Below are 23,338 nucleotides of genomic sequence, written 5' to 3'. Positions count from 1 at the left end.
CAAGCAGCAGTGACAGAAACGGGAATCGTATGTTTGAAGAAACAACAGTTTAGGTTTTTGAAAAATAACGTTACAGGAATGTTTTTAATAATGTTGATTACAATGTTGATGATGATTTAATCTTTTCACACCATTCTAGGAGGCCAAATTGCCCTCATTTGGTAAATATAAATAATTATTTTGCTTTGTTTAAATAGTGTTGTCTTTATTTAAAGAATACGAACAGATCATAACAATTAAATTTGACTTATGTTCAATTGATATAAAAAAATTAAGTGAATAAGGAACAATAAAACAGGAGAAATAGGAATATATGAATATAAAATATGGATATAAGTAAATATAAGTTGAAAATATAAATAAAGGAAAGGAAGTGTGTGCCATGATCAACAAGTGGGAAATTACAGGGAAAAATGTATTGAAAATATGGAATAGCCTGCATAATATTAATAAAGAATAATAATTTTAATAAAGAATATGAATCATTCAATAAATGTATAAATAGACAAATAAATAAAAATATAAAAACCCCTATGGGACTGAAGTTGGTTACACTATCAAATGTAGGCTAGATAACCTACATATTTTACATACTGAGTGATTTATTGCAAATTAACATTCAAGAAGACCAGCTGTTTAACTTTTTGTGCACTGATGTTGTTCCTGCTTTCGGTCTTGGCTTTGAGAAAACATGCTCCGATGGAAAAGTCACGCAGATGTCGCAACTCAGATTTCTACCACCAATGGCCTTTCATCCTGTAACGGTGGCTAGCCAAACTAGCTAGCTAGCCACCAGAGGGCTAATTGTGTATGTTGCTTTAGTTCCGCATTTGGGGGGGGGGGGGGGGGGCAACCATGGGTACCTTGTTTAGCATAAAGAATGGTGTTTGGGCCTTTCTGACTGGTCAACCAGTGTGTTCTGTTGTGATGATTTTCTAGACTAAAGGAACAGTGCTTGTTATCCTAGATCTGCTTGGTCTCCCAATAGAGATAATTGCTGCAATACATTTTCTCATGCACCTACGTCTTTTATAAGCAGGGAGTCAGTGGCTGGAACCCAGCAGAGAGAGAAAGTTAATGGTATGATTGGCAAAGCAGCATGCACACTGAAGTCAAAGAAAATAACTTGAAAGACTCAAAAATGCAAAATTTTGATTCATTTTGATGTACTGACTCAACATCCATCCATCCATCCATTATCTATACCTGCTTATCCTGGATTTGCCGGATACTATCCCAGCGTGCATTGGGCAAGAGGCAGAATTACATCCTGGACAGGCTGCTAATCTATTACTGACTCAACATACCGATTCATTTTAAAGAATTGAAGTTTGGAACACTAGTATCAGAATGAAATTGTGCTGCCTCTGAGTAACTATAGCAACAAGTTATAATGGTTGACTTACAAAACCAATAGTTAAGGTTAAATGTGCGGTTAAAAGCGTTTTTGTCTAGCAAATAGTTGAAACTCATTGCATCTAGCGAAGCATTTTTGTGGTTAGGGATGCAGTATTAGAGATGTACCCGGGGGGAATTTCGATAGAGTATTTGAGTGCTTGTTCGCTCCATGGGGGTGGGGGGATTTCCGTGATTATTGCCTCGATTTCCTCTTTTTTTACTGCTTTCCGTGACTTTTCGGCAGTTTAAATGGGAGCTGTCAATCTTATTGTTGCACTTCCACCATATTATTGCCAAATGCTGGGAGAAACAAAGTGCAACAATGTAGATTCTAGATTGTGCTGGGATCAAAAATCCAGCCTTTGTGAGCTGCTGTAATGAAATGTTTGACGGCACCTGTCAACAGAGTTGTTGCTGAGCTCTACTTCCCCTATTTTGGTAACTTGTCGGTGACAATATGCTTCATCAAAAACATCAAACCTCGTAATGTACAACATGTTGTACCACAACAAACTTTGAAGAAATAAAAACGGACACTGTATGATTTTAGTAGGCCCAATGCGTCTGTTTCACGTTGTTCAAGGCAAAAAAGCATGCTTTCTTTCTGTGATGAACCAAAGTGATTAAATCTGCACCGGTCTATCCCTGCATCTTACTGTTAGTTGTTCTTATAGCAGCAATTGCCCACAATTTTTTTTTAACTTCATGCACCTGGTACTGTTGCTGCAGTTGTGCATGTTATTTACGTTGTTTCGCGCATGACATCTATTAATGTAATAAATTAATGTTTTCAAAATGCTGACACTTTTTTCGGTTTTTCATAATTTTTAACAACTTTACGCAACTGACTTTAGCCAGTATTTTCAGTGACAAAGATCCAACCTTTAGTATATAGTCTATATTGTTATTGGTTTTATTGTATGGGCTTTATGGTAGGCGATAAAAAGAAAAAATGTTGCAATAGACAGGGCATTTGAAGATTTCCGTAAATAAATATACATGATTAAAATATTAAATATACCTTAAATAAACGTATTATTGACTAAAGTAAACTTATATTGTTGACTTTACTCACATTTTGATATAATTTTCAAAGCAACTGAACACTCAAGGTTGCATAAAATCGTCAATTGACCGCAGTCAGTTAAGCTGCCATTTAAAATTAAAGAATGAAAGTAAACACATTAATTCGATTTAATTTATTTTCGAGTAATTTTTTCCCCTGAGTACTCTATAGTACTCAAGCAATCCTCGTCTTTTGAGCAGACAAATTCTTGAATACTCGAATACTCTCGTGCCCATCCCTAGTATTTATTAAGTTAACGGACCATAGTTAAGTAGATCTGTTTTATAAATGCATGTTGCATGTCTTTTGGTAAAAAAATTAAAGTAAATAAATAAATAAAAAACAGAATTATTGTATTTGGTTATTATTAATAAGCTTTGTAGTTCTCTTCCCATGCACAACAAACATGACAGTGTTTCTGGGTTTTTTTTCTATTTTCTATTGGATCAAATAGCATTACATGTAATCTAAATTATCCTGATTGGCCAAAAAATGGTCAGATTTGAAGGACATGTTGGGAGTTTAATATTTCCATAGGAAGTGAATGGGCTTAATACATTTTCAGTGTCCGTTTTTGCATTTTTAATTGCTAATAATTAATAAATTATACTTAGTATCATAAAGCTCTTGAATAGCATACATCTGCACATATAGTAGAATAATATGGTATGCATTTTGTATGAGTAGTGTAAAAACTGCGTGACAAGATTGTTACAAAATGGGAAGAAAAAGAATAAGAAGAAAATTAAAATGGGTGGACTCGTTCAAGGTAAGAGAATGCCTGTGAATGCTCAAATAACAGGTGTTTATAACAGAGGTGTGCAGAAGGCCCTCTCTGAATGCTCCTGTAAGCTAAGAACAGGAAGATGAGGCTACAGTGGGCACCTGATCACCAAAACTGGAAATTTGCCATTGGCTTGTTGCAGCAGATTTCTGCTGCAACAAGCCAATGGCAGAGTCAGCATTTTCTGTAAACAGCATGAATCCATGAATCCATCCTACCTTGTGTCAGTGGTGTTGGCTGGTAGTGGTGGTGGAAGAGTAAAGAGAGTGTTTCTTCGCACACATTAGGCTCTTTAATACCAACTGAGCATTTGAAGGCCACATCATACGTAAGTATTGTTGCTGACCATGTGTATCCCTTTATGGCGTCAGAGAACCTTTTTTCAAATGAATACTTCCAGTAGGATAATGCGCCATGCCACAATGCACACATCATCTCAAGCTGGTTCCAAGAACATGACAGTGACTTCAGTTTACTCCAGTGGCCTGCTAGTCCCCAGATTTCGATCCAATAGAGCACCTTTTGGAGGAGGTGGAATGGGAGGTTCACAGAATGAATGTGTGGCCAAAAAATATGCAGGAACTGTGTGATGCCATGGAGTCAGCATGGACCAAAGTCCCCAAGGAATGATTCCAGCAGCTTTTTGAATCCATTCCATGGTATGAATAAGTGCCCCTAATAAAGTGGCCACTGAATGTGTATGTGTGTGTGTGTATATATAAATATATATTTACACACACACTATTTGTAATTTGTAATCAAACAATTCACTTTCCGTTAAAGTGCACATTCTCAGCATTTATTTAAGAATTTTTATACACTTAGATTTCACCATGTAGAAATTACAGCACCTTTTATACATTTATACAAAGTGTTTGGTTGAGAGGTTGTTATCAGAAGAATATTATGATGAGAACAGTAAACCATGTATATGTTAGTGTATACGTTTGACATTGCTTGCATGACAAGGTAGCTACATGTGCATGTGCAACCTAATCAGTGATGTGGCTTCAAGCCATGTGATTAGAATTTACTCTGTTGTCTCTTCATCGTGAGTGATACAGTCAGGGAGATGCATATTTCTGCATCCTATGCTCTTCCACCAAGTATTTTTTTTCAGTTTTTCTGAAAGACGAATCTGTGAAATAACAAAAGTCTCAGTTTTTAACATGCAGAAACTCAGTGGGACTGGACTGTAAACAACAATGCTGATGCTATGTCTTCTATGTGAAATGTTGTTGCTTGTAATATATGTTTTTGTTGAAGTAAAAAAAAACATGTCTATTATCCGTTATCTAGGAGTAGAATCAAAGTGTTAAATGTTAATGCCTCAACACTGGCAGTTATTATCAGTCACACAAAATAAATGGCTAATGTGCAGTGAAAGTCACTTATCTGTATATTACGAAAAAATCTATTTTTGTCAAATTTCTTATTCTTAACCTTTTTAAAATAAATTATAATATGTTTATTAGTCCATGATGTAAATTAAATCTTCCCTTTTGAATATATAACAACAATTATGAGTGTTTACACAAATATTTGGCTGAGATCTATTTTTAGTGAGATCTGATTTGGCAAGGCTGTGCTAACCAGTTTTATTGAATTTTTTTTTTTATACATCGATCATTTATTTGTGTGTTTGTGTGCACGTTATTTATGTATCATGTGTGTCTGTGCAGATGGATAAATAGTCGCCAACTACCTTGTTTTTCTGTGTTAAGATCTCAAACTTGCAGGCAGGGAGGTTTTCAACTGTGTCTGAGAGCTGTCAAGCTGCACCCTTGTCAATGAGGATGTGACGTCAAGCAGCTAATTGGGCTCCTCTTTGTGCGTAGGTACCCCGACATGCCCAACGCTGCTGACGTGGTGAATGCCTTAGATCAACAGGCGCTTGCGTCCATCCTGAGCACGTATGGGGAGGAGCGGCATGCCAAGAAAATAGCTTCGGCGATTGTGGAGGCACGCAGCATCTACCCCATCAGCAGAACCCAGCAGCTGGCCAGCATCGTGGCAGGTATCCTCATTAATTCCAAGCGCTATCTCAGAGCGAAGAAAAGGAGAGAAATATTAATCCCGTCTCTCCCTCTGGGATCTATTTGTCCAGGAAATCATGCAGCCTCTAATCCCGTCCATCATCCTCTCACGTCAGTGTTTTGTTGTCTCAGGTCTGCCTCCTGATGAGATTCTTATTAATAAGGGAAGAAGGTGTTGGTATGGGGTGGGGTTCTTTGTCTTAGTTTTACTCAATTTGCAGCATCCCCCCCTCTTCCCTCCCACCCCCTTGTTTTCTTTGTTTTGGTTCTTTCCCTACCCACAGTCCTCCCTCCCCTGTTTTCCCACAGACTACACACACATTGCGGCAGCTCGATGGTTTTGGAGAGGGGCGAGTTGATCGCTGGTGAGCGTGTGCGTCACGGGAGGGGACAGGTGTGACGGAGGCCACTTGTTTGTTCTTTTTTAAGAGCAGTGCAAGTCAACACCAATGCTTATTCCAATCAATCCATAAGGTCTTGGCTTGCGTGGGTCCCAAGGGGTCATTAGGGGGCTGCCGGCTTGGTTGTTGCCTAGGGAAGCGTATGACGGGGGCGGGGGTGGGGAGATGGTGAGGGCTATCAGACGCCATAACGATAGGTATCTGGGGAGCTGGTCTGTCTCAGGCGGATTCGTTTTCTTTGTGCCTGCATATCGACATGCATATATGCATGTCATGGTGTGGAGCATTCTGGTTTTGGTTTGGCTTGTTTCAGCATCTGCCGATCCATGTAGGTGTGAATTAATTTGTTTAGTTTTTTTTTGCCGTAGGTAAATTTGTGTCTGTTATTGCAATGCGTGGCAGAATGTTTCTTCGACACCGTTTCTGCTTATTTCTGTTCTTTTATCTAGTAGCCGGCACTGTTGAATTGTGCTGAAATGTGTCGTACTGTATTAATGTGTTTCAGTTTGCTTGAAATGTATTGTTTGTCAATTGCAGTGAAAGGAGTTTGTAGCATGCTCACCCTGGTAATACGACAATATCAGTGAAAAGTCACAAACAGACCTGTGAAATGCCCGTTCTGACTGAATGAACGCCGGTAGGAGAGACATCAGTGGTTTGCATGATAATTTGGTTGCTTTATTTCAAAAATATTATTTCCCCATCATGATTTCCAGTTTTCCTGCCATGGCAGGAATTCACTGTTAAATTAACGTATCAAAATATTTGCTTGCCTAAAGTGAGAGCACAATGTATTTTTTCCTGCGTGCAAATTTTAACTCAACAATTTACAATCAAAAGTGGAATTAAGGATCTGTTTGTATTTGTTCCCAGTGGCACCATCACTTCCAAACTAAATGGAAGGTAGTTACCAAAGGCATTAATCAGGCCCAACACCTGACAACTGGGCCCACATGAAAGCAGAACATTTACTTTAGCTTTTCATCCTTTAACCTGGTTAGCAAATGCACATTCTGTTCCTGAGCTATAAACAGTGCAAGCATTTCTCAGTACCAGATTGGTTCCAGATTGGAGTGGTAAATGAATATATCATATGTGAATCCTCAGATTCATTATCATTATTATTATTATTATTATTATTATTAGCTAAATAAATGATAAAGAACTATAGGTCAGATAAATTAGAGGTGTTCATCATACATTGAACATTTTTTCCAGACAATGCCGTATTTCCATTCCTTGCGAAGTACCTCATATATAATTATAGAAAATTAATAGAATTATAAATGCACTAAAAATATTTATATGTTAAATATAGTCAAGGTCTTCTGAACCAATTTTATCACTGTTGTTTATCAATGTAGCGCATGTATAAGTGTATATGCGCTACATTGAAGGACAAGTCACATCCATCATTGTACATTGTATTTTTATTGATATTACTGCTCCCTGCTGAACCTCATCTTTTAAACATACATTTATTTTGCTTTTCTTTTGTTTTAAATGGGACACAATTTGTCCATAGCATTGTACTTGTTGAATATATCTTATAGATTTCCACCTTTCAATGAGCTGTTATGTTATGAGTCATGCTAGTTATCATTCTTCTTTTACTGTAGACACTATTTTTTTCTAAAGCAGATCAGATTGATTGACCTTGTATTAAAGACAGAGGATCGTAATCGCCATTAAGCAGAATAATAATCAATAATTACTTATGATAAATTTAAGTCTTATATTGTGCCATCCATAATGTTTGGGACAAAGACATATTTTTCTTGATTTGACTCTGTACTCCACAATTTTAGATTCGTAATCAAACAATTCATTCAGAGTGCAGATTCTTTGCTTAAATTAAATGCCATTTTATACATTATTTGGACATGTTTCACCATGTAGAAATTACAACACCTTTGATACATTGCCCCCCTACCCCCACCTATTTCAGGACACCATAATGTTTGGGACAGATGGGTGATTTGATTATTCAGGTGTGTTCAATTGCTTCTTCAGTGCACGTATAAGGCAGCTTTCAATATTTAGTCTTCATTCTAGGCATTTGGTTGTCTTTGGGGTCTGTTATTGGCATGTGTGAACATGAGGACCAGACTTGTGCAAATGAAAGTCAAGGAAATCATTCTAAGGCTGAGAAATAAGATAAACCAGTCAGAGATATTGGCCAAACTTTAGGCTTATCAAAATCAATTCTTTCGAACATCATTAAGAAGTAAGAGAGCACTGGTGAGCTCATTAAATGTAAAGGGCCCTGGTAGGCCAAGGAAGACCTCTACAGCTGAAAACAGCTGTCCAACAGGTCAACACTCTTCAGGAGGCAGGCGTGCTTGAGTCAATGACTACTGTCTGCAGAAGACTTCACAAACTGAACTACTGAGGCACAGACAGCTACACTGCAAGATGCACACCACTAGTTAGCCTCAAAGAAAAGGATGGCCAGGGTACAGTTGGCTAAGAAGTACCTAAAAGAGCCTGGAAAGAAAAAAGTTTTGTGGACAGATGAGACCAAGATTCACTTTCATCAGAGTGATGGCAAAGAGCAAAAGGCCAAAAGGATGGTTTGGACATGTATGGCTGCCACAGGTACTGACTCAGTTGTCTTCATTGATGATGTAACTGCTGATAGCAGCAGCAGAATGAATTCTGAAATGTACGGAAACATCTGCTCAGTTCAAGCAAATGCCTCCAGACTCATTGAATGGCACTTCATCCTACAGCAAGACAATGATCCCAAACATACTGCTAAAGCAACAAAGGAATGTTTGAAGCCAAAAACCACACTTGACTAATTCTTGACTTCACATAATGTGAATCCAATTGAACATACATTTTATATGCTGAAGAGAAAACTTAAAACTTAAACTTAAAATCGTATAATCACGATTTAACTCAGACAGGCCCAGTAAATCTAAACCTCTATGAAAACAAATGTGAAAGTTGAAAATGTATTATCTGAAATTAAAAATGAAACCAATTCCTTTTCAACTTGCAGGATTGACCTACCGTACTTCGACTATTCTGTCCGCATGCAAATTTAATTTAGCTGTTTGTATGTGTATTCCCGTTCAAATAAATATCGGCAGCCATCAAAGTTAAAATATGAAAAGACAACATCCTTATAACAGTCCAATGAATAATCAGAAATTGCAACAGGTTTAGGGTTTGGGGTTTCTACATTATCTTATACAGGTGAGCCACACATCACTTTAAACAATAAAGTTCTGAACAGTGTCTAGTGAGGCATTGAACCATTCTTAAAGAGGGAATGCTCCTGTTATTTGATGGATAAATGCAAATCTGCTTCACACTCTGCATTCCAGAACTTCTAAGGTTCAATAGTGTTTATATATTCTGGGGACCATGGAAGGCATTTGACTTCATTTTTGTGTTCATGAAATCACTCTTGAATTTGTTTTTGTGAAGGGGGAAGGCCTCTTCACTATAAATGTGTTTAATGATTTAAATATTTTATTATCATATGGGGACATGTCTTAACACATAGTTTTATTATTTAACCCCTTCGTAAAAGCCTCCGTGGTCAGGATGCAGGAATGCTGAGATTGCTCACCTCAGACATTCAGTGCTCCTGATGAAAGATACATCCTGCAGATGCGCTGGGAAGCATCATCAGTGATGGAACCTGTGGTCATTGGGTGTTTTGGGTCTTTCAACATCAGACACCCTCGCCCAGGGCGACCCAGCCGGGGTTGATCAGACCCCAGCTTGCGTCCCAGCAGCATTTGCCCACGGATCTGCCCTCTTGATCCAAAGCCACCTAGTGGCCTTCTCCACAGCTTCAGTAGTGAATCTGATGGCCTTTCTCTTTGCCTCCCCGGTGATGCCCAGTAGCATAAAAGTTTTGCAGAGTGAACACCCTGCAAATCCTCACAGCGAGTTCGCCAGCAGGCTCACAGCGAGTTCGCCAGCCTTGCCTTCTGCACTCTTCTACAAGCTCCTGGTACTTAGTGCCCTTCCTCTCGTTGGGCCCAGGGCACTGTGAGTTCCAGCATGATCAGTTGCTTGGTGGACTCTAAAACGATGATCATGTCTGGTCGAAGCCGTGTTGATGTTATCCGGGCTGGAAACTTCAGCTGCTTGCCCAGGTCCACTTCCAGTTGCCAGTCGGTGGCAGTGGTGAGGAGACCAGACTTTGCTCCAGGTTGTAGGTGGGGGTTCTCTCCGACTCTTAGGAACGTGATGATCTTTGGATGGTGGTGGCCCTTGCTGGTGTTGATGGCCGTGGCTACACTCTCAACGACTGCCCTGGTCATGGCGCCAGCGATAGCACCCATCTCCAAGGGCTTTTGGGCAGCTGCTAAGGAGGTGTTCCGAGGATCCTCTTCCAGAACAACGAGGGCAGGAAGGTGTCTCACTTTTGCCCCGGACATGAAGGTTTGCTGGACTTGGTAGGACATCGTAGACAGCTTGGACTAAGAACATGATGCGATGGAAGTCTGCTTGCCAGATGTTGGACCAGGTGATCCTTCGTTGCAGTACACTTTCCCATCTAGTCCATGCTCTTTGCTGTCCCATCCCTACCATTCTGCTAGCTCGTACCTCCTCCACGCCTGCCTGCACTTCCTCCTGCACTCAGCCGTGACTCAGCCACCTCCAGAGATTTGTCTGCGCTCCATTTCCTGCCTGTTCGAACCTGGATGCCAGCAGATGCCACTTTTGGATCCCTGGATTCTCTGTACTGGAGAGCTTCCCGTGTCCGTGACACCATGAACTCTTCAGCGAGGCCACTGATCGGGAGCTGCAAGATGTTACTGGTGCCATACAGAGCAGCACTGCTCAGACTGCGGGGTAGGCCTAGCCATCTTCACAAGTAGCTGCTGATCTTCCTCTCCAGTGCCTCGACTGTCATTATGGGCACTGCATACACCAGCAGATGCCACAGGATCCGGGGTAGTATGGAATGCTGGTAAATCCAGACCTTGAACCTTCCCAGCAGGCCTGTTTTTTCCACCTTGGTCAGCTAGGCCTCAAGCTCTTTGCTGGTTTTCTGGATGGAAGCAGCATCTTTGAGGCTGCAGTCAAAGATCTTCCCGAGGCTCTTGACTGGCTGCTCTGTAATGGACGGGATGGTGGCTCCGGTCAATGAGAACCGGAACTTGTCCACTACTTTCCCCCTTTTCAGCACTAGAGACCTTGCCCAGGTGGTGAGCCTCTCTAGGCCTTGGAGTATCCACCTGCTGCCCGGGACAGATGTAGTAGTGACAGTCAGGTCATCCATGAAAGCTCTTATTGGGGGTTGTCGCACTCCAGTCTTGGTCAAAGGGTCCCTGCATTCTACCTCTGCTGACTTGACAACCATGTTCATGGCGAGGGTGAAAAGGATGACTGAAATGGTGCAGCCTGTTATGATGCCTTTCTCAAGCCGATGCCAGTCTGATGTACCAGACCCAGCAGCGACTCTTAGCCTGAAGTTACCGTAATAGTCCAGAATAAGGTCCTTGATTTTTCCGGGAACATGTTGTCGATGTAGGGCAAGCTCAACGAGTTTGTGTGGTATGGATCCGTACGCATTTGCGAGGTCCAGCCACAAACTATGAATGGAAACAACAAACTCGGTGTTCTATCTTTATTAGTAGACAATACTTGACAAGTTTCTATGTGCAACTATTGCTATGTCCATTTAGCCTAACAAACACCCCCTCTCTGCAGTCTCATTTGCAACTACACCCCCAAGCATGACACACTGGAAAATAGCCTCTACTTGGGAGTGCATAAAGATATTATTTTACCACCAACAGTTTTTAAACAGTTTTTGGCAACAATATTTAAAGCCAACAATAACTCAAAGGTATGCCAATACAACAGCGGAAAATGCTACTCACTGAATAGCAGAATAAACAACCATTTTTTGTGGAATTATACCACGTCATTCTACTATCAATATCTGAAACTAAATATGGAATATGCAATCTTACCATTTGTTTCACACTTAAAGACATCCTTTTCAAGATTCAGCGGTCATTTATTGTCTTGAACAATCTATTTGAGAAATAAACATGCAAATAGAAAGTGGGGGTAGGCAATTACACTGGTCATGTGAAAAACCCCAGTTGTTTTTTAGGACGTAGCAATTCTTTTCATTTCTTTCTGGTTTGATTGATAACTCTGTTACCCAGTAGAGGACAGTATTAGCTTTCCAACTGTGTATGGTATGCCTGATTTTAAATTTATTCTGAGGACTGAGAGCTGTGCACAACAGCTTTCACTGTTGCTTCATCACAGCGTTGTCCTGTAAACCATTACACAATAATATACAAGCACTCGTTTAGGTGTAATTGCATTTTTCTTTTGATTTTTGGAAGATTTTGCTAACTCATCAGCATGGCTAAAGCAAATTCTCTGCTTCCCTGGGAAGCGGAGAAGGAACCATGAAGTGTAGCGAGCATACATATGAACATGTACATATTACTGCTTTTAACATTTCAATTATTTACATTTTTGTGTCATACTTTTGATATTATATTCACATTGGCTGTGAGAGACAACTGTTAACCTTTGCTAATAATGCTCAGCGTATATGTATTTGGGGCTAACTAATAGTAAACCTAGCTGTTAGTATAAGGGCATTGTTAGTGTACCCTGGGCATTGTAGCTCGTAGTGGCCTGCTTTGTTATAATTCATACCACTCACAATGAAATTGAGTGTCTTTTCAAGAGGTTTGCATTATTCTCTAATGTGGGCATTTCACGTACTGAATTGTAATGTAAGCATTCATAGGTGGGTCAGTCGTGTTATGTTTGATGCACCAGTGAAGCTAGAACATTCGCCAACATTTCTCTGATGGTAGAATATTATTTTATTGTAATCTTATTGTACCCTAGATAATGTGCTATTAGTATCTCCATGGGCTATACTTTTCACTTGGAAAATACTCAAATTTTCATATGATGATATGTGCTATTTGAATGTAAAATTCCCCTTGGAGTGATCATAAATAGAAACATTTGTAAAATATCATCCCATCCCCATGTCACCGTAAGCCCTAGCATGGAAAATATTCATTCAAATGTACTGTATGCTGATATGTGCTACATAAAATTTCCCTTAGAGTGATCATAATAGTAACAATACAATACAATACAATACAATACAATAAGCTCTTATACAGCGCTCTTCATGCATCCATCCCAGGGCGCTTTACAGAAAAAATAAATAAATAAATAAATAACCTAAGAAGTCAAAACTAAGAGGAATAGGCACATGAGAACAAGTCTTAAGATACGATTTAAAAGAACCAATTGTAGCTGCACCTCTGATATGGCTTGGGATTGAATTCCAGAGGCACAGTGCAGTGCAGCTAAAAGCTCTTCCCCCAACTGTTTTTAATTGGCAACGAGGCACCACTAAAAGTTCAGCAGTAGCTGAACGCAGGGTACGACAGGGAACATAAGGTTCAATTAAATCCTGCAAATATGAAGGTCCAAAGCCATGCAATGCTTTGTAGGTAGTTAGCAACACTTTCAATTCAACCCTGGATTCAACAGGGAGCCAATGCAATGATTTAAGGACAGGAGTGATATGCTCTGAGCGGCGTGTGTGGGTAAGTACTCTGGCTGCTGCATTTTGTACTAATTGAAGTCGCTGTAACGTAGAGTCTGGTAGGCCAGTAAACAAAGCATCGCAATAATCAAGCCTAGACATTATAAAGGCATGAACCAGCATTTCGGAATCTTCCTTAGACAGGATTAGTCTCAATTTCACAATATTGCGCAGGTGGAAGTAAGATGTCTTGACTACTGAGTTAATGTGGGCATCCAGGCAAAGCTCAGGATCCATTATGACTCCTAGATTTTTTATGTTTTTTTATGGTTTAAAAGAATGGCCATCAAATGGCACATCTAAACATGGGGACTTAGTCAGACTGTGCCTGGAGCCAACCAGCAATACTTCTGTCTTTTTGGAGTTAAGTTTAAGGCAGTTTGTTGTCATTCATGCCTGGATTTCATTGAGACGCTGTGACAAAGCAGCAGCTTCCATCTCTGGTTTCACGGGAAGTGAGCAGTGTATTTGTGTGTCATCAGCATAACAATGAAATCCAAGGTTGGACTTATCAATAATGGCAGAAAGGGTGAGCAAAACGTGTCCTCCCATCCCCATGCCACAAAAGATTACATACTATGGAGCACAGAAAAACATGCAAGAGTGAATGATTACATATTTAGGTATGTGTACCTCCGTTTGTCACAATGTTTTTGCATTATTTTTCAATGTGAAATCGATGTTTCATCTTAAACAATCATAAGAGAAAATGTATATGCTTTATTCCTTTTTGGGGAGGTTTTGAATAGGTCTTTGGACCACTGGATATCGTAGACCCCTATGATGAAGAGATAGTAATTCCCAGGACATATTTTCAGCTGGCTTATATATGTGACCTCTCAGTATTTCATTTCAAACTAATAGAGAACTTTATTTTTGCATTTTCCCCAAGATAATTGCATTTGTGCCTATATATTTTTACCTAAATTATGAATGTAAACTATGTATTTATGTATGTATTGTAAATTGTACAAGTGTCTTGCTTCATTTAAACCATTTATGAAGTTTCTGTGATGCTTACATCCGGAGTTATAAAGCCTGAAATAGAACACCTTGCCTTAAATGGATCAGGATTGGCCAGATTTGGCATCTGGGGTTAATTTCAGTCTCTCTTAAACTGCTGATAGTGTCAATCTGTGACTGTTTAAGCTTAGTTACACACCTGCTGGTGATCGTAATTAACATGTCTTAAAAGTAGGTGTGTGGCGAGCAGAAGGAGGCCATTTTGTAGGAAGCAGGGTTGAAGTTTCTTTTGTGGAAAAACATCCAGTTTCCCATTGTATTTTTTTAAAATCAGTACAATTTTCTAGTACTCCCTATCTCAAATGTGTTTAATATTCTATAAGGCAAAGTAATGGCCAGCGTTGTCAGTTTATCTGTGATTATGGTGGCACTATAATCTTAGAATATGGAGACATCATGAGAGAACAGTGTTTCTACCATAGGATGCAGCTGGTCTTCATATTGGCTACATATTATGCTGTTATACAGGGCCGGCCCGACCCAATAAACAAAGTAAACATTTGTTTAGGGCCCCACGATTGGTTCGGGGCCCCCTCCCTCCAAGATAATCATTTTTATTTTTATTATTTTTTCACAGTACACACAACTGTAACAATGAAATGTAGTATGTTTCGTTTCGTATATTTTTCTAAATTTCTTAAACCTAATTTTGGAACTACGAAGGAGGATTTTAAATTGTGGGTGCTGCGCTGCGGATGATGCGCACAGATTACTGCTGACTGGCAGTCTACTGTTGCTGCCTGTCAACTGCCAGCAGTAGCTAGGTGTCCACTGTCCAGCTGCCATGAAACAAATGTAGCCATCTGGGTCAGAAAAAAAGAAAAAAGAAAAAAATCAAACAGGAGAAATAAGTTGAGATAAAGGTAAGCTGCAAGCATATTGGTATATTAAAGTAATAATCTCGAAGATTCTCATTAAAATAAATGTCTTTTAAGTCACTATCTATCGCTGCATTGGGTAACACAATGGTGGTTGAACCTATTTTTATATTAATTTATACTATTATTATTATCATAATTAATGATTTAAAAACTTGGTGTCTGTGGCGACATTCCCGGGAAAAAATCACAAGTGGCGCACAGTTAGTGACGCGTTTTTCGTCACCCATCAGTGGTTGGTCCGCCAGAGAGGGTAGGCGGAACTAACGCAACAGGCTCACTCTTCAACTCACTTGTGTGTGAGCGGCGTACTGTTTTTTCCAGTGTCTGCATGCGTTAGAATAACAGAGAAAGGGGGGGTTGGGGGAGTTATGGAACCCTAAAAAGTTTTTGTGTAACATGAGAGATCATATTATTTGTTGATGTAGATTTCGTATTACATTTAATGACAATGTAACTAAATTACATAGCTATTTGCACAGCTAACGCTAGCTACCGGACCATGTCAAGAAAGACAACATTAGTTTAGACAACGTTGCGCACAGTATCCATCTCAGGTAACGTTGCGTTAGCTAGCTAGCTAATGTAATTAACACAATCTAATGTCGGCTAACAATTAGAAAAAAACGCTAGCTAACGCTACCGACCGGTACCGACCTTGCAAACCGTCTCTCGAATGCAATGCCACCTTGTTGCAACGTTGCAGTGTAGCTAACTTAAGGCCAGTTCAGATCAATGATTCGCAACGAGACTGGGTGCAACTTGCAAAATTCCAAGACGTCTGATTGTAAACGTTCTAAAACTGCACTTGGTGATTTGACAAGGACGGTCTTTTAAAACCTCAGGGCAGGCAACGGCCCTGCTACTAGCCAGTTCACACCGCTGCAATTTTCTCTGCAACATTCTAAAACCGTTTCGCCTCGTTGTGAATCATTGATCTGAACTGGCCTTAACGTTACCGTTATTTACGTTGCCATTGTATGGTATGTGGAGCAGAGCCGGGGTATGTGGAGCAGAGCCGGGTCTGATTTCTGAAGACGTCATGCAGGAGAAAACGAAATAAAAGAATACGGCAGTATGGATTAGCATTGTTATTATTTTATTACGCTTCTTCATATGTTCCTTCAGCCTTTATGCCCCTTTTGATGAAATCTCCTTTGTTTTTGTTTTATTCTTCTTGTTCTGATTGCTAATTTAACACCCAGCTCAGCTTTATTCTCGAACAGTTTAGCTAGCAAAACCAGAAACACCAGGGGTAACATTTTGCAAGGCAGCTGTTTCAAAAATACCACACAACAATCATTCACGAAAAAGACTGCTTATTGTGCACGAGATACATAATTGCACGATCCACAGCGAATCCCGCAAATTCTTCTCTGCAGTGTAAAGATGTTCATACCGGGCAAAAGGTGGATAAAGAACGTTTGCAGAAATTGATTGTCACTAATTCTACCCCAGGTTTGCTACGGCATTTTAACCCGGCTCGGCAGTGTAAAGACATCTTGAGTTAGCCTAATGTTAGACAACGAATGAGTATGTACATAACGTTACTTTTATAACAACCGTTTTTTATTCAGTAAATAGTAAGTGTTATAGTTGGCGTGCCAACTGACTGACGTCACACAGGCGACACTGGTTGGATCCGGTTGGATCTATGGGAAGTGAGGTCCAAAAACAATGCAATTACTGCAATTACCGCTCCTCGCCATTGGCACCGCCATAGAGAACGAAACTGAAATCTTTGAGATTGTCACTTTAAGTAAGGAATATACCACGACGGGCTGTCCCGTTATTGGAAATAGTGTGTATTAAACTTGTATTAAAGTCTTCGCCTTGGCCGCATCACCACCCCCGAAGTAGCCTACATTATTTTCCAATAACGGGACAGCCCGGAGGGGTTTATTCCACTTATACAATGGGTTACCAACAATGACTATATATGGTTACTTTTATATTTATTGATTTTTATCAACTTAATCAGCTGAAAGTGAAATATTCTTCTGCGGGCGTTTGGGCATATTATTTTACCGTTGTCAAGCAAAACTCTGGTTGGTAGTTCTTAATTCTATGAAAACAATGATTCTATCAAGAAAAAATTGTTGATTGTTTTATACCATACAATTAGCACCAATTTTGGTCATTTTTGTCATTACATTATTTAATAAAACTGCATGAAACCATAAGTCAATCAAATTCATCTCCCTAGCACTGTCTTGCTTTTTAAATGGTGTGGTCGCGCAGTGTAGACATAACGTCTTTCTAAGACCCTCTGAAATGGGGTTTGAATGCCAGCTAGCTTTATGATAGGTTCGCTGTCACTTGTCACCAAGCCAATATTAAAATTCTTGGTTTTAGGTCAGAATGGTCTCACGGCATGCTTGTTATCCCGGCTAGCTAGCTAGCTAGCTAACTATTGAATTGTATTCAAAACAGTGGTTACTATAAACGCAATCATTCACAAACATATGGATGAAAATGCGTCCCGAAGCTTTTTGGAACGCCTATTCTACTGTCCAAATAAAGGACGATTCTGATTTGTGGGATGGTTGGCAACCGTAAATAAAGCTAGCAACAGTAACTAGAAATGTGATTCAACGTTGCCATCAATTGTGAAATTGGACATTGAAAAGGGGAGGGGATGTAACAACAATTCAAAAGCGAAAGAATAATGTTGCTGTTTAAACTGCTTTAGAATGCTGGATTTTGTAGCGCATAGATTGTATAACTGTTAAAAGGCCGAGGTGTCCCTTTACTGAGAAATAATGCCCAACCTTGGACCAATCAGAATCGAGTATTCAGCCAAGCCGTTGTATAACGTTATATGTTTTTAAACGACAACAGCACCAATACGTTATCTACGAACTTTAGCTAGCTGGCTAGCTACCTAGCTAATGTTTTCCGAGGTGTCGGTGAAAGTTGACAGGTCAATTGACCCGTCCCTACATGTAGCTAGCTAGCTTGTCAATCTTAGCTGGGGGTGGCTAACATTAGCCACCTGTTCTGAAATAAATCTGGGATAAGGAGGTGAGGATTGCGTTGCATGTTTGTTTGTTTGTATTACGTTTATTTGTAATGCACTGCGTGATAAACTGTGTAAACCACAACAGCACCAATACCGTTAGCTTAGCTAGCTAGCTAACTTTAGCTAACAACGTTAAAATTAACGATTGTTTTCCGAGGTACCGGCGAAGGTTTATCTTGTTTAACAATTTAATTTATAGCCTATTGTTCTTTGCACTTTGTTCAAATCTGCTACATTAGGTTGTTTTAATATCTATTTTTAATAAATAATTGTGTTCCCTATGTTACGGCCTGGCTCGAAAAGCCGCAACAACAAGTCCAATGTACCCAAAAACACAAAAACTGATTTAAAAACAAAATCCCAGACATTTATCAGAATAAATAACAAACTAATCACAAACTAAAACAAAGGAAAACCCATTAAGTTCAAACAAAACGATATTCACAAAAACTACAAACCCAAAACCACAAATCAAACCACAAACCACACACAAAAGAAACCCAAAAGAAGATCTCCCCTGCCTCATAGTGCTGGGCTTATGTTGGCTCACAGGCAGGTGGAGGCAATCAGGCAATTAGGTAAATAAGCAACTACCTCCACCTGCACTACCCAGGCACAGAGGCACCTAAGACAATGGCTTTTTCATTAATCTAGGTTTTGCGCTCATTAAACCTTAGCCTTGGATACAAAAGGTTTCCAATTGTCAACTCTGCCATAAATACCAGCGTTGTGAAATTCATGATGTCAGGTTATTTTTAAATGCATTTTATTAATAAGAGTCCCAGAGGTGTGTATTCGATTCTGTGATGATTTGTTGTATTTTTGTGACGTTTTGCTACTATCCTGTTCGGTGTCTGTCTGTCCATGTTGGTGTTTTCAACTTGCAACTCATGTTCCTTTTTTGGTTGGACTGCAACAGCGGGGCCAGCCCTACAAACGTGAATGTCTGTGACTGAGTGATGAAGTTACACCATTGGTCAGCCGGTCCAGCCATATAGGTTTTGACCTGGTCTTGTTCCAGTGCAGTTTGTTCATGTTTGGCATTTGTTATCATCATTTTCAACAATGTTTCCCTTACCACAGTAAATAATTTTGCACTCTGTGTGAACAATTTGGAGCCTCTTTGGAGCTATTAGTTTGGAAACTAACATATCAAAGTGCTGCTACTTGTAATTCTACTTAATGTCACTCACGTGTACATTAGCCTTTGTAATTATGATTTAGTTGCTGCAAAGTTCTTCATCATGTGGTGTTCCTGTTATTTTGTCCAACCCCTGTACAAGACCTCTTTGGCTTTGAGTTAAATGCAGTTAAGCACTTTTAGATGTGTTGAACCTAAAGTATTGTTTTTCAATGCTCTAATGACAACAATGCTTTTTGAATGGTTTGCATATTGTGTATACAGTAACTTTTAAAAAACTTTCCACCCTCTCCCCTAAGCTCTCCCTCCAAAGCCCCTCCCTCTAAATACATGCATGCACTCTGCCTGTCATCTGAGTACCGGAGAGGGGGGGACATACGTAACCCATTCTATCATAATTAGTTGGTAGTTAATACGGCCAGTTTAATATAAATTTATGTGTTTATGCCAAAAATTGGCTGTTTTAGGGTTTCATATTATTTTAGCAGAACAATATTGTTTTGAAGCTTTTAAATTTTTAAGATTACAGCATTGGAGTTTTGCATCGCTTTGAAGCTAACATTAGCCAGCTTATTATCACCAGTCACGCAATCACCTCAGCTACTTTCGCTGGTACAAGCAAATGGGTTTCATAATAACAAACAAATGTCTTGGCTTTTATGATCTGTATGTCTTCATGTCCAATTGAGTGTGAAATGTATTTTTAAGGTTTTAAACATAAGATGAAAAGCTATCACTGGAGATTCGTCAATAGTATTGTAGTGAGGTTTAGTCAGATTTATTCATAACAATGGAGTTCAACAACCAATCAGAATTCGGTACATTAGTAGAGCCCATCTTATTGAAATAACACAGACACGACAATGGTTCCGAAATAAAGGGTATACATTTACTGGTCATGATAATTGTTACTTCCCGTGACTCACGTGTTGAATAACTAGTTGTACTCTAACAGACGTAACACTAAGACACCTCAGTATTAACCACAACCTGAAAGAAAACCCAGTTAAGTATAAAGTGCTATGTAAAAATGCAAGACGGCGTTTATTTACAGAAGAGCAGGGAGTTAAGAGCTATTTGTCCTAAATTAGTTATAAGTGGGATCTCACCAGGCCGGTAGATGTAACCCAGCACGATGGTCCTCTGGCCTAAATGTCCATACTCCAGTTCTTTACAGATGTTTTGAGTTATACACTGGGGTATCGTTGACTATCGCTACAATATGCACTTTCTATAACTAAGAAGTAACACAAAGGCTACTATTATCAATTTAACACGTTATAGTGGATGTCTTATAGAGAACAGACAACGCGGACTGTAGGCATTAGGCTAACCAAGACTAAAACCAAGACTAACTTAGAAAGATGCACATCATAAATATATAGTCCTGCATCTTTCTAATATCGCTGCTCCGTGATGGCCCCAGCATTCTCACAACAGGCATCCTTTTCGTTGGTTGTCAAGCGATGGCGTGCGTTGTCTCTCAGGCGCATCCTTGGACCCGCAGCTCTGCGACAGGACAACATTATGTCCGTCTGTAGGGGAGCCAGAAACAATGCGGCAGCAACAAAACACAAAGACCAAAAAAGACTGGGATGTAACAATAATGAATAATGTGGATAGGCTAATTGAAAACAAATAATTTGCCTAATATGAAGAATAATATTATATGATTCATATAAGAGGAAATGCGACGGCTAAAAATAGAGGTTTGCAGGACGACCATTTAACAAAGGTTAATTTGTGTTATGGGTTAGTGACAGGCTACTCTGTTATGTGGTTAATTTGCCTAATCAGTCTCATAAAATAAAGTTTTAACAATATAAAACTACATGATCAGAGAATTTGCTATTCTATAGTTTGATGCCAGTGTTAAATAAAATGTGTTTCAATACTTAACGGTGATAATAAGGGAGGGCAGTCCTTAAATCTGTTAGGTGATGTGTCAGCTGGTCAGCTGGTCCCAGGGTCTGTGGCAGGTGCACAGAGACTTGGGAAACTTCTTCTTGTGACAGGTTCCAGTCAAGATGACTGGGGATGTTCACAAATCTTCCACTTGGGTCCGGCCGCTAGTGAGATATGAAGGAAAATCCAAAGATACTTTTCCCCAAAACAGCTGTTGATGGGAAACAAACAAGCTTGGTTTATTTTGTGGATTATTTATTTATTTATTCATTTATTATTTAACCTTTATTTTACCAGGATAGTCCCATTGAGACAGAATCTCTTTTACAAGGGAGACCTGGCTCAGTTAAAAGATATTACAAGGAGAAACAGCACATTAAAATAAAATACAATACAGTACAAAGCAGACCCGACTATTAGGAGTAATGCAAAGATACATACACAAACAGAATGACAGAGATACATACATGTAACCAGCATGACATGACGGATTAAGTATTAAAACAGGTGCAATTAACAGTTAAGATTTCTGAGATCTTTTTTTATAAGCAGCCAAGGAAATGAGTGTGGCAAGCTTGAGCTTAACCTGTAGCTCATTCCAAGACCAGGGGCCATAATAAAACAGACTCCTCTTGCCAGCTTCTGTCCGCACTTAGGTACCTTGAAACGCAGTCCAATATTAGATCTTAAATTATGTGTATTTTGTGTGGGTAAAAACTTTGAACTTATATATATAGGTAACTTTCCAAGAATGGCCTTATAGATGAATATATACCAGTGTTTCATCCTACATATAGCCTACCAACGGATGTCCAATTTACCAAGGATTATGTCACGCCAACTCCGGCAGGTCTCCAGCTAAGTGCGAGTTGGGAAGTGCAGCAAAATCCGTCAATGTCCTTAAGGCGCTGCTTCTGGTGGGTTAGGCAATGCCTTACCTCAGAGAAAAGCTGTCAGGTTTTTGATCAGTTTTATGCTCACAAGTCACTGACACGACAGAACCCCACATGTGATCTCTGTAATGTGATTGGTTTATTATTTTGGCCGCACAAACATTTGATTGGCTTGTGGTATTGGAGTGGTCAATGAAACATGGATAATGTTTAAGCATGATAAATTGGGCTCCCCATTCCTCCAAAAAGGGGGTGTTCCTTGCCCCAAGCTGATGCTTAATTGATCAAGCAAAGAGTTTATTGCAGGGTCACAAGAGGAAGGGGACAGACACATTATACCTTGGTTTACCAAAAAGGTTAATAATGAACATGACTTAGGGGAGGGTCAGCCCCGTGGTCTGTGAGCCAGAGCCCCCAAAGTTCCTGTGTATAGTTAAACATCATTACACTACTGAGACCATAGATACTTCTGTTTGTCACCAGTCACACATACCAACTACTTTATGTTTTTGCAGTCATGATCTGAATGTTTCAATGTCAAATTCAGTGTAAGGTATAGTTTTGAAGCTTTTAAATGTGAGATGACAAGGTTGCACTAGAGTTTCACGTTGTTTTGAGGCTCACCAGCTTGTCACCAGTCACATCACTTCAACTGCTTTCGCGGCCACAAGCTAATGTTTTGGGTTTCATCTGATTTAACTCTATAAAAGTTTTTGCTTTCATTATCTGTATGTCTTAATACAACATTCAGAGTGAAAATATAGTTTTTTTTAAAGGTCTTAAACGTAAGATTAAAATGGCGTACCAGAGTTTTGCGTCCTTTGCAGTGTTGCCAGATTTTTGTATCCTCTCCTTATGTATCCCCGCCCACTCTGTTTGCTCTGTGAATGTGCGGTGAACATGCAACATGATTGACAGGCAGCCAGGGCAGAGAGATTTAAGCGTGGTGAAATTTGGAGTGGCTGATTTCATTCTGGGCCATTCAGTGTGGCTGGATTTTTTTCTCAGACCGTTTGATTTATTAATAATGGGATGTGAAGGAAATTTAACCAAATATGGACAACAGTGTTGTTACAACAAACTTACATACTGCATCTTTAAGTAATCAGGGTCATCTATACTAACTGACAACATTGCTCCCAATGCCTTGATATCACAACTTTACTGAGCTTCACAAAGGGCTCTTGCTAAAATGCAACTATTTGTCTTTCAAGTAAA

The 23,338-nt window shown here is 39.5% G+C and overlaps 1 protein-coding gene and 1 pseudogene across 3 annotated transcripts in view; one reads left to right on the top strand and one right to left on the bottom strand.

The window, feature by feature from the left end:
* The window catches only part of mettl15 (methyltransferase 15, mitochondrial 12S rRNA N4-cytidine), a 231,909-nt gene that overhangs the window by 187,666 nt on the left and 20,905 nt on the right, over positions 1 to 23,338 (top strand). For all 3 annotated transcript variants that reach the window (XM_064335779.1, XM_064335778.1, XM_064335777.1), the window contains exon 5: positions 5,087 to 5,265. In XM_064335779.1, coding sequence (XP_064191849.1) covers positions 5,087 to 5,265 — 179 coding nt within the window. The remainder of the gene's footprint in view (positions 1 to 5,086; positions 5,266 to 23,338) is intronic.
* On the bottom strand, positions 9,295 to 12,305 carry LOC135256015 (uncharacterized; annotated as a pseudogene).

This window comes from Anguilla rostrata, chromosome 5 (assembly GCF_018555375.3).
Source record: "Anguilla rostrata isolate EN2019 chromosome 5, ASM1855537v3, whole genome shotgun sequence".
NCBI classification, from domain to species: domain Eukaryota; kingdom Metazoa; phylum Chordata; class Actinopteri; order Anguilliformes; family Anguillidae; genus Anguilla; species Anguilla rostrata.
This window is presented reverse-complemented; position numbering and strand designations above follow the sequence as displayed.